At 44.7% G+C, this 12,294-nt stretch overlaps 2 protein-coding genes across 2 annotated transcripts; one reads left to right on the forward strand and one right to left on the reverse strand.

Annotated features, from left to right (window-relative positions):
• Positions 1-644: 644 nt before the first annotated feature.
• On the forward strand, positions 645-3,085 carry F4817DRAFT_359830 (uncharacterized protein; the record flags this gene model as incomplete). Its single annotated transcript, XM_049306209.1, has 10 exons — positions 645-863; positions 1,085-1,339; positions 1,492-1,656; positions 1,718-1,768; positions 1,932-2,121; positions 2,173-2,463; positions 2,522-2,657; positions 2,738-2,850; positions 2,925-2,983; positions 3,041-3,085. 10 exons carry the CDS (start codon positions 645-647, stop codon positions 3,083-3,085), a joined length of 1,524 nt encoding a protein of 507 aa, XP_049157608.1.
• A 3,040-nt stretch (positions 3,086-6,125) lies between these two features.
• On the reverse strand, positions 6,126-11,119 carry F4817DRAFT_165099 (phospholipid-translocating P-type ATPase). Its single transcript, XM_049298145.1, has 3 exons — positions 10,547-11,119; positions 7,298-10,485; positions 6,126-7,242 (listed from the first exon to the last, which is right to left on the reverse strand). Exons 1-3 carry the CDS (start codon positions 11,003-11,005, stop codon positions 6,264-6,266), a joined length of 4,626 nt encoding a protein of 1,541 aa, XP_049157609.1. The 5' UTR covers positions 11,006-11,119; the 3' UTR covers positions 6,126-6,263.
• Positions 11,120-12,294: the final 1,175 nt, after the last annotated feature.

Genomic DNA, 12,294 nt, shown 5'->3' on the forward strand with positions numbered 1-12,294 from the left:
CTTTTGCTTTCCCAACCCGAGGACCGGCTAAGGATCCAACCTTTTTTAGTCGGTATAAAAAGTAAGGAAAGTCGAAAATTGAAAAATAAAATACAAAAAATAAAAAGTATAACTACCTACTTTAGATTATTTTTTTATCAATAAGTTACAATTTTTAACTGTATAGGTACCTATCATCAATATTTTTTACAAATACTTAACCTAGGATGTTTCTGATGTTTCTGAATGCCTGAATAACACATGACCTTCGCTCACGTGGATGTACATGTAACCATGTACATCTCACAGATTGATCCATAGGGTTTTCATCGTTTGTTTCAAACGGGAAGTCTGCATATACCTGCCGTTTGCCGTGCCGAATGTGGATTGCGAATGAGAAATGATTGGTCATTCATCTCTGCTGCATTAGCTCAAGTCGGGGTCCCCATCGGTCAGCAGCTTGGTGAATATAATTAAAACAACATATGAATTGTGAGTAGCTGAACACTAGTCCTAAATTGGATATTCCAGATGAGGCTATAAACCTTGGCACCTTGGCAATCGTAGATTCGCAATACATAGATACGCTTATGCAGTCCCTTAATGCTACATAGTCAATTGAAGGTACCACTTTCTTCCCTCTCGAATTTATTTTCTCCTCATACATGTCTCTGTTGAATTCTGCTTTTTTCGTCTTGCATATCGGACATACATTTGCATGTCAGCTTGTTATTTACGACCACTTAGCTCACTGTGCAGGGACGCCATCACCGATAGATACAGCTTCTCGATCTCAGCAAGCCGCAGACATTCTCGGTTACAAAAAAGTCAACCAGCAAAGGAACGCCGATATTGTCGAGCTCAGCCAGATCGACAGCTACCAGGTTCAAATGACCGACGGCAGATGTATATCCGACGTCTTCTCCAATCGTCTCACTGAAGATTCGTAATGATATTCGTAAGGCGTATATCATAGAAATACCCGACTCCATTCCCTCGCATGAATGCATATGCGCTCCACAGCACTATTCCTACACTTAGAATCTATAGATTTAGTTAGCTTTTCATTCGATATCACAGTGACTCGCGCAACGTGCCTCTCTAGATCGATGCAGGAGCTACTCCACCAGCTCTGGACAAGATCAAGCTTGCCGAGTACCTCAAAGGTGGCCCATCAATTATCAATAGGCCAGACCCGGCGTCGGGCCCCACCCCATTGGCAGTTATACGGAAGGGAAATTCTTCCACTGTGAAGCTCCTATTAGATAATGGCGCGAACCCAGACACGAAGACTCAAGATGGAAGAACGCCAAAGCAGTGGGCCAGAATGATACAGCTTCTTCTTGCCAAGAACCTAGCAGTTTCGATGCAGCGGGGCCCGCATCTTTCGGGAACGAGACCTATTGATGGCCGCCGTCCGGAAGGGAGATGCCGCGGCCGTCAAGCTTCTTGTGAGAGCAGGGGATTCGAAAGAAAAGAAGAATGCCAGTGGCCAAACTGCAAAAGGCATAGCTGACAAGCTGCAGCCTCCGTAAAGGGGGGCTCATAACCTACATTAACGAGGAGGTACTGAAGGTTCTCGCCTACTTTGACATTTGGAGCCCCCTTATAGTCATCTCCGATGCTGCATCTAGGACTTATTACAAACTTTCAGGGTCTAACCCAGCACCAGGAGAGGTGAGAATGTCAATCCAGGTATATTATTATCCTTTGGCTACTAATTCGAGACTTGGCATAGGATATCGCAGAACACCAGAGAGTAGAGGATTTCAAAAATAACCTGAATAATGTAGTCAAAAGTAAATAAGTCTAATATTCGTGAAATTTCCAAGTATTCTTCTGTCAAACACGAAAAACGACGCCGTAATCGCTGTACAGCAATTACGCCTTATATATTGTGCGACATCTTCCCAACATTTTAGTATACAAATGTGTCTTTACCAAAGAATAAGCTGTTACTATCGCTAATAAAATGTAAAAGGGGCGGCCTCGAAAAGTTCTTCCCTCCCAACGATCCCTATCTTACAGATGTGGCTAAAAAGGCATTCGAACTCAAGAATGATCCGAAGAATCCTTTGAACTCTCCTTCTCAGGTCGACGGTCTTGCCAAATTAGCATTGTATCAACCAATTCTATATCGCGGTGAGAGTTAATTCCATCCGAAAAAAACGGCTTGAACTAAATGTATATCAGACGATAGCGGGTCAATGTGCAGCGTAGAGAATGGTCAAGGGAAGGGAGATAGATGGCGCGCCCAGATTGAACTTGTCAAACGAATTAGCAGCATCGCTAGCCGGATAGACCCTCTTAACAGAGTCTGTCACCCTCGGTTCATCAATAAACAAACCCCTGATGCTAATGGCCTCACTAAGTACCAGGTTGAACAGAGAATCCAAAGCTTTTATCCCGAGGACTGGACACCGATCGGTACAAAGTTGAGGGAGAACGTCCTTGACCCCTTCATCTACAAGGACGTTGGTGCGGGTACTCCACTCAAGCGCTCCTTTCTCGTGTTAGTGACCACAGATGGGTATCCCACCAGAGAAAGCCGGCAAAGGTGGTTCCACAGGCAAGCTAGACGAGAACGAGAACGAAGACATGGATCGATTCCGCAAGGAGATCCACGAATGCGCCATGAAATTTGAAAATAGTAAAGATAATTATAGGAAAGACAGTAGGTTCGCTAGCTTCTCTGAAGACTAGGTACATCTGGGAAACAACAGAGCTAAACTCCACCAGTGGTCAGATTCTAAATTAGCCAGATCCGTAAGAATATCAGCTACGTCGAAGACGAGCTAAAGGCGAAAGCGTACCTAGACGGCCTAGAGTATGATGTCGATATCCAGGACGTCCTCCTCTATCGGACAGCAGGTAAGATTGTATTCCCTCAGGCAATAGTTTTACTACATAAGTTGTTTAAGAAAACTAACATCTGGCGTAATCAGAACTTATGGATTCACGATACGAAGAGCTTAGAGAGAATGAAAAGGACTTGGAACGCTGGGTATGTCTATTCTTACCTATGTTCATGTTCAGGCTCCCATTTACTAATCTCTAATAGTTACTCAGTACCTTGCTGTCCCCTCTACAGTCGCTTTACAACTAGTAGCTGATTTCGGGACATTGCCACCTATTATTATTCTTCCTTTTAAAGTGTGGCCTATGGGTTATCTCATCCTCGGGGGGCTGGGGGCTGGGAGGGCACGGCTAGATTTAATCTTTTAATGCTGGTTCATGGGCGCATAACGCTGTTTAGAATTTTAGATGAGTGTAGGCCTTTCTATAACACTTTCATCTTCGGTTAGTTATTCTATTATTGTCATAATCAGATAAATAATAACAATGCCTAATTATTCGCATTGAGTGATGCTAATTGTAGATTACCATGCCAGCCCTTCCACGTAGATTACCCCACAGAACAAGTGTATGCACCTGGCCACCAAAATTAATAGTAAAATGACATGGCCACCTTCTGCCTCATCAATCTTACAGAAGGTCTAAATTTGTCAACAATACTAATAGATATATTGATATATTTTTATATATTAAAAGTCTTATGACTGAGACGAATTGATTAGTATTAATTTTATTAGAATGCTACCGCATGCAATCAAGTTATTGTAAAAGTAATCTATAAATAAGGGAATGTAATCTGTAAATAGTGGCATGTAATCTACGAATAAAGCCAACTAATCTACAAATAGCAATATATATCTTATATTCCTCGGCCACAACAGCATATTCAATAGTAGTTACTTATATAAATCGAATCAGCTTAAGAAGACTAATCTAGTGATACCACAATCATATAATAATACCGTATTTTGGTCAAGATATTAAAGAGTGACAAGAAATAGATAGGTAGGCAAATAGTCGGCCAGGCCTGGCGGACCTGGTCAGGTGACCTAGGAAACATTCCCACGATCTCTATACATCAATTAAATCAATTAAATCAATTACATCAATTACATCATCAGGAATATCATCAATATAATCCTTTTGACGTCAAAATTAGTATGTATCGGCCGTGTTCTGAGAAAGTTATGAGGCAGAAAGTGGCCATGTCATTTTACTAGTAATTTTAGTGGCCAGGTGCATACACTTGTTCTGTGGGGTAATCTACGTGGAAGGGCTGGCATGGTAATCTACAATTAGCATCACTCTTCGCATTTTACCATCATTGATTCCAGGCCTCTCACATAATGCTACCTTAGGTACCTACCTACCTAGGTATAGGCCCTGAAAGTATTTAAGACACTGTTGCGAGCACCTCATTATAGAACTATACCTTAGGTACTATATCTTATGTGCATTAAACTCTAGACATAAATCCGGGGGAAAAAAGTTTCTATATGAGTCAAACGCCCCGTCCTACGATGTCATAGCGTGGGGTGATATCTAAGAGGCTGGCTCACTTGACTATTGAATACTCCTTACCAAATATCAGTTCGAGCGTGGACGCACTATGACCACGCAACATAGTCACGACGAAGCGAACGGACTAGAGACACATTAATGTATAAAGCATTGACTTATACCCAGGTAAAGAATTCAACCGGAGAATATTTAGTTGGCCTTTTGAACTATGACATACAGTATCGTTTGAGTTTTGCTTTCGGCTAACCCATTAATGTCAGCATGTCTATACCATCGACTATAGGACACAGACTACTATCTGGCGGCCAATACCTGATAGGATACTTAGTATAAATTTCCCAAACAAGGTTCACCCTACGCTTCTCATGATACCGTCAAAGCGGGAGGGCCGCCTATTAAAATAAGCAAGATGCCCCCCCAAGCCAACAGTTCTCACCACACCATATCCGAAAGAAAGAGTCCATTAATGCTTAATTTACACCAAAATGGATCCCCCACTACAAGCTATCGCCATACCGCTACGAAGACGCGAAAGAATACTCCTCGCGCTGAAACAAGCAGTTACGAAGCTCTTCAGCTGGGCATACTGCTGCAAGAAACGCCGAATTCCTAGTACGTTGCGTCGTGGTCAAAGGGTTCAGAACGAGCGAGTTAAGGCTGACATCGAGAAAATATAGAAGAGAGGGCCCCCCTCGACCTTGATAATTGACTACGAACCTCTGGTGATCTTATATTTGTGACGGACTTGACCTTGCGATATGTATTGAGCAGACCAATCACATTTCCATTATTCTCCTATTATAATTTACCTAAGGGTTACGGTCGTCGAGGATATTATAATGGGCGTGTATTGAGATGGTAACTGGTAAAAAGGACGGCATATGGGCTATATGAGGAAGCATAACTTATATACACGTTCTTACTAGCCACTTATTTCAGCAATAACAGTCACAGATCACAGATTTTATATTGAAGACATCGTTAATAGACTAGTTCAGGTAACCTTGTATTAAGTCATACTTTCCACATGTATTCATTCCCCTTAAATATCTTAAATTTCAAGACCGGCAAGCCTCATCTAACAATAACAGGTATAAGATTTCGGCCGCACATTAAACTAGAAATGAATAAACTGAAAGTGACGTCTTTATCTTGAAAGTACCAATTCTGGCCGATTATATGTATCTACTCGTCCACACGCCACCGATGCTCTACTCGTCGCATTTATCCATCATCTTATATACACAGGCGGCGGAAGCCCACCATGCCTTAAGAATCCCGTAACTTCTCCTTCTCTTTGCTTTCTAGCTTTCTAGCTTGCTTGCTTGCTTGCTGCGCGCACGGTATGCTATCACATCCAGGTGTCAAATCCTGCCTTAGTCTTTTGGTAGAACGCCTTGTCACCAGCCTGTCGCCTATGGGGAAAAATTCAAGTGAAGAAAAGAAAACGGAACGCAAGAAAAGAAAAACGACGAGGCACCAACTCTCCTCTGTAATAATAGTAATTCGAGATATAGTAGGGGTCTCCCTCGAAAGGGACTGGCGATGACACGTGTTGTGCAGCCTCGACTTGAGAAGAAAGTCTATGATGCAAGAAACTAGAACCTTCAACCTTCTGACCAACATCGTCATCTCATCATATAAGTCCTCCCACAGACTCCATGCACCCTAGAAACGCCGACGCCGTTGTAAATGGACACGAGCAAAAAGAAAAAGGAAAAGACCATTTGGAATGTTTGATTCGGTGGCCTAGCTAGGAAACCATAGCGGTATCGTGAATAGTTCGTCCGAGATCGTACTTGAGCACCTAGTGCTCCGGATATCACATCGAATGGAATAAAAGAAGCCAAAACCCGAACATCACACCATCTTCCAAGAATTGTCGCGGGGGCCGTCGTGAGTGTTCTTTATTCATGCTCGTGGATATGGTTGTCTTTATGGTGAATAAATGCGGACTTAAAGGATTTACCCCGGGTCCGGTTTCTTATTCTGCTGACAATCCCATTACCCTCCTGTGATTGCGTAACGCCGGAGCGAGTCGACTCAAATCTGCTCAACATGGCAGCTGAAGTAAACTCGTTGGACATCTCGTAACTCTGCCTAACTCGATCCATCGAGGCTCGCATACGGTCGTAAGATGGACGAACCCGATCGTGCGATGGGCGTACCGGAGGTTCAGCAGGCGGATCAACCGGTTGAGCAACAGGGACATCAATCGATGGCTCGTGTCTAGTGTAATTAGTGCCATCGCTGCCATTCTGGCTACGAGAATTATGGCCGGCAATAGACTGAGTTGCAACAGAAGGTGGATAGATGGGTTTTAAATCCTCATCCACACTTGCAAATTGCTGGTGTCGCCGGCGCCTAGAGGACTGTGATGATCCTGAAGAACTCGATTTTACTAGAACCTCGCTTGAACTCTCCTTTTCTAGATTATCGAATTTACCTATGGTAACCTGTTCCCGAATGATATCTACATCTCGGGGCCAGTAGACTTTGCGCAAAGCCTTGATAGCATACCGAGGAGCTAATGCAAGGATCGGAGTCGCAATTAAAACCGCCCAGAACGAAACTTCGCCGTAAATCTGGGGAGCTCCCTCATAAAGCGTACCAGCAAACGTTGACGATGTATAAACACCGGTCCAAAAGAAGACAACCAGGTCGCTGAGAACAATAATGAGGAGCGTAAGCCAATCCCATCGGTATGTGTTGATGAGGATGTAAAGATTGATTGTAATGATACACGGATGCGCAATGTAGACGCCGAATCGATACCGATCCATCACATCAAGTCCATTTCCGGTAACGGCCGAGGTAGATGCGAAGGTTAAGTATGGAACGAAAAAGCATATTACACTTTGGTATAAACCATCCAACATGTAAAACCTATCCCTTGTTAGCAAATTCAGTTAAACATAATCAAACAGGGTGATATAATTACCAAAACTTGTGCTGGGTCCATTCAAGCCGTTCAATGCCACGTCGATATAGCTGAGGAACAGCTAACGAGACTTTATCGGACACATCCTGGTCGAGGACACCAATGACAATGGGGGGCACGGAGGTGAAGATAAGGTTGAACAGAAGGATATAAGTGTACTCGAAGACATATGTGATGTCGAAGTTGCAGAAACACTGAAACCAAAGAATACACAAGGTCCAAACCATGTTCTTGTAGAAGAAGTTGGCGATTGCTTCCGCCATCCTCCTGTAGGACCAGCGGCCATGAATCAAAACTAATCGTTCGAGAAACCGGAACTGACCAATGGCATAATCGGCAGACATGACGGCTTGGCGACCTTCAACACCGGCGATACCTACACCGACGTCCGCTTCTTGAATCATCGCGACATCGTTGGCACCATCCCCGATGGAGAGCGTCATAACATCAAGACCGTTCTTGACCATGGATACAACGGCAGCCTTCTGCGCAGGGCTGACACGACAGCACAGAACAGAAGCACACTGCTTGCAGAGAAGGAGAAACTTTTGCTTCAAGCTGTCATCGAGCACCCACCTCAAAGTGAATCCGTCGATCACAAGAGCGTGGGTTGGCGCTGGCGGTTCGTGATTCTTCCTGGCGCGGGCCAAGTCTTCGTCGTCACCGGTGATACCAAACATCTTGAGCTTCGCGTCTAGCTCTCGTCCAATTTCGTTTACGAACAGATCATCAGGTGTCGAACCAGTTTCATCCTCTTCCACTTTAAGATTAATAAGTTCCATGTCGTTATTCAGTAGATTGCACGAGAAACCAATGTTGATAGCAGTTTCGACTTTGTCTCCGGTGAGTACCCATAGCTTAATTCCTGCTCGGCCGAGTAATTCGATCGCGTCAGGTACACCGTCTTGAAGACGATCTTCGATTGCCGTTCCTCCCAGGAGAGTTAATTCTTGCTCAATCTTGTCGGCAACTTCCTCTAACTTCTCTTCTCGATCGTGCATCGCGGTGGAGGCCTTGTCATGCTCCTTACGCCACTCGAGATATTCTTGCTCAGAAAGTACACGCTCGGCTATGCATAGGGTTCGTAGACCTTCTCGAGCAAACATTTCAAGGTGCTCAGCAGTGGTTTTCCGAAGCTCTGCTTGCTCACCACGCTTCAGGCGTGAGTATATGATACTATCCGCACCCTTGCAGAATAGAATGATACGACCATCGGGCATCTTCACGATAGCGCTCATTCGTTTTCGGCTGGAGTTGAATTCGATTGTGTTGAGGATTTGGTAGTGTATTTCTTCGCCCATAACATTCACTCTGATACCGTCCGCTGTATGTCCGAGAACAGTGAATCCCATATCACGAGCAGTTGCTACGAGTGCTGCTTCGTCCGGCGATTGAGCTTTGTACTCAATCTTAGGAGGGTCGCCGGGAATATGATCTGCTATAACAGTATGACAAAGTGCTAATGCGAGCATAAAGTGCGCATTGGCTTCTTTTTGCTCCTCGCCGGACTCGCCTCGTAAATCATCAACAAAATCCGGAGCAATGAACGTCATATCTTCTTCGTGAAGATATGGATTGTCGTGTATTTTTCGAAGTCCTTCCACCGCGTGGGCTTTTCCGGCGGCGATCTGTGCTCTGGCCCTGGCAGCTTCTTTTACCACATCAATACCCAAACGCTTCTGCATGCCTGCCTGGGCCTCAGTATACGCTTCTCCGTACGGCTGGCCATTGATAGTAGCCTTTTTGAATTCCATGACGTTTTGGGTGAGAGTTCCTGTCTTGTCTGAGAAGATATATTCGATCTGACCTAAATCATCGGATATGTTCCATGATTTTGGTACACATGGATAATCGATTTTCTCATAGTACATCTCAACATCGCTATATATGAAGATAGCCTGCAGCGTACGCACAATTTCGAGTGAGATATAAAGAGAGATCGGAACGAAGTTTTGGAAGACAATAAGCGCGGCCCAGAATGTGATAAACCCGGTCATACCAGGAGTACCACCGACGGAACCGTAGTCAAACCAAGCGGTGGAAGCGTCGCTTTTGCCCCACGAGACTCCATTGACGATGGCACACAGAAGACACAATGCGCCGAGAATACCGAAGTTACAGATAACGTTGAAATTTAGCTCCCGGGCGATGCGGGCACGTTTACTTGGCGTGACACCTGCATTCATCATGATTTTCGTATCGTGACCTGTAAACATAACGATGCCGAGAACCCATTCAGTATTCCTCAAGTTGCACCCTCTGAGGAGCATATTATCTATGGATATCGGCTCCGACATTTCTCTGGGACCATCTGCCATCATTTGTTTCCACTTGATGGCACCATTATACTTGTAGAGGTTAGGTTGGGGTGGTTCGCTCTCGATAAAGAATTGGGCGCGCTCGCAGTCCCTCGCATGCTTCAAAGTTCGTCCGCAACGGAGTGCTTGACGAACTTTCAAATTTGTTTCTCCATCCAGATTCTTGGTTTCCACATAACATGCACCGTCTGAATCGGAAGTAGCAAGAACGATGATATCTGCAGGAAGCTCATCATCATTATAAAGTCGCACAAAATCGCCAACCTGTAGATTTTTCCAGTGATCTTTGTGAAACCGGGCCTGGCCAGGTTTCACATCGTAGTTGATAAGGTCTCCTTTTATTCGAGCTAGCGTCTCCGGCTCATTTGGAGTATGCGATCTTTCAGATGTCGGCCGTTCCGGGATTTCCATTAAATCTTTCTTGGGCGTCTGGGGAGGAAGAGGGGACGTGACTGGTGTCATCTGAATGTCTTCGTACGCAGACATGAATGACGTTCTGTCAGTGTGAGGAGATAGCATGGTAGAATCGCGACGCGTCGCCTTGGTTTCGACAGAGGGACGCGGATCTGATGAATTTTCCAACATTCCCTTTGTTTCGTCCTTCTTCCATAAGCTCTTCACCGCACGCCAAAACGTTGCGAGAGATCTCGAAGTAGCCTTCTTGATCCTCCGCCATAGCGAAACATTATCTTCTGTAACATTGACATTGTTCCACCCTACAAGACGGTGCACGGGTGCGTTATTTAATTCGTTGTCAAGAATCGTCCTGCGATAATCTTCGATCGCGTCCTTGATAGCCGTCACGGCAAGGATAAATATCAAAGGTACAGCATTAAGTCCTGGATTAGTACCTCCGAAAATAGGAAAGATCTAAACAATTAAAATTAAGTGTTAGCGTCCCTCCCGAACGCATATGATCTATTTCACTTACAATAAGAATCACCATGAAAAGGAAGAAAATGTTGGCAATGTTGTGGAATTGGAACCATAGGTTCTTAGGGATGAAAGACAACGGTGTATACTTGGCCGTCCGAATCTTGTTTCGAGCATATGAACGAATGGGGTTGCCTTCATCATCTTTCAGCTCGTCAGGCAAAGCCAGATTGAAGTACACTATCCTCCCCCCATCATCTTCCTCCTCAGCAGACACGGTACTCTTCGAATCGCCTGGTTCATTCTGCTCGGTTGCAGACGCGCTGTCGTATGTAGCATGATCGTCACTCGTAGACTGACTGCCGCCCGAATGACGTTTCTTCTCTATCGAGCCAGTTCGCTTATGTTGTATCCTGTCTTTGAGGGATAGCCTCTTAAGACCACTGCTCTTAACAGTGAGTTTCCGAGTAGCCCATCTCGATCTGTTGACCGCCTTGTCATTATCACCTTTCGGCATTTTGGGAGAGCTGCGGGCAGAGCCCGTTCAACCCGACGTGTCCGCCAGACTGGCCTTCCGTGGCCACGAGTCTTGCGTATGAATTCCTGAGGCGCTAAGTAATGCTGAATGCGGAGACTCGGGCAATTGGCTGCAATCGCGTCGGGGTCGCTAAAGTGAAAGAAAGTGAATCGTCGGTCGATATTATCGCCACGATGTTTTCGTCGAGGAAGATTTGCATCTAGGGAAATGGGTTGTGATCGCTCGTCCTCCGGCTTCCCTTACTTGGTACTGGGGGGCAATCGTGTTGTTGATGGCGTTAAGGACAGAATTGGGAAGGGAACAATGGAAGTTTTTGATTGATCGCTACGTCGGAAGGGCCGGGGTTCTAAGGTACACCGAAGACTGTGTGTCGGCACTGTAAGCAAAGACGGGCTGGAAGGTAGTACAAAGTCGCGTGTACGCACGCATTTACATATGCACTTACCCAAATAGCCTACAAAACCCGCGAATACTCCCTATCTTCTCGGCGGTAACAGGGGAAAGCCCCAAGACATTGGCGCAATTTTATGTAACTTTAACTTATACATTAGTTCGAGCTATTTATGCACATTATTATTGTGATCGTATTATCTTTCCGTAGCCCTTCTTTATTAAAGGAAGTCGGTGTAAATTGCTATATGCGATAAAATATAGAAGCGGAAGCGATAAGTACTCGAACTACTAAACATATGTTTTTTTGAGGTCAGTCTATTCTTTGGGTGTTCAATATCATGCATACAACTGATACAAATGTACATATAGGTACCTACCTACCTCATATGTAAAAAGGTACATTTATGTAGGCTTGGTAATCAGAGCTACACTGTGCACGCTATCTTATATTGGGCGAATACGGCGACTAACAATATCCTTGTATCACCCAATCCACTACGAAAATGCCTCTAAGAACCGATGATCTCGGCTAAGATTCTTTCGTTATGCAGGCTTTGAATCCTCGGAGTAGGACGAATCTCTTGGAACAGTTCTACATCTACACTAGTATTTCATCAAGCTAGCAAGCTAGTTTCTGAAGTCAGCAATGGAATAGCCATTGTATTGGATCACATTCAGCTGATTATATAAGATCTCACTATAATCACCAAAACTTGACGAGGTCGACTTGACCTGAGAATTTAACCAAGACATATCCCTCTCACTTTATCCGTTAATACCTCTACAGGGCTCCCCGCGCACGCGTCCTTGACCTGCAGAGCATTCCATTCTTTTCTCTTTTATGAGGCTGAATTTGATAAATACCCCTCGGTAGC

This window comes from Daldinia loculata (assembly GCF_022478755.1).
Source record: "Daldinia loculata strain CBS 113971 unplaced genomic scaffold F4817scaffold_36, whole genome shotgun sequence".
Lineage (NCBI taxonomy): Eukaryota > Fungi > Ascomycota > Sordariomycetes > Xylariales > Hypoxylaceae > Daldinia > Daldinia loculata.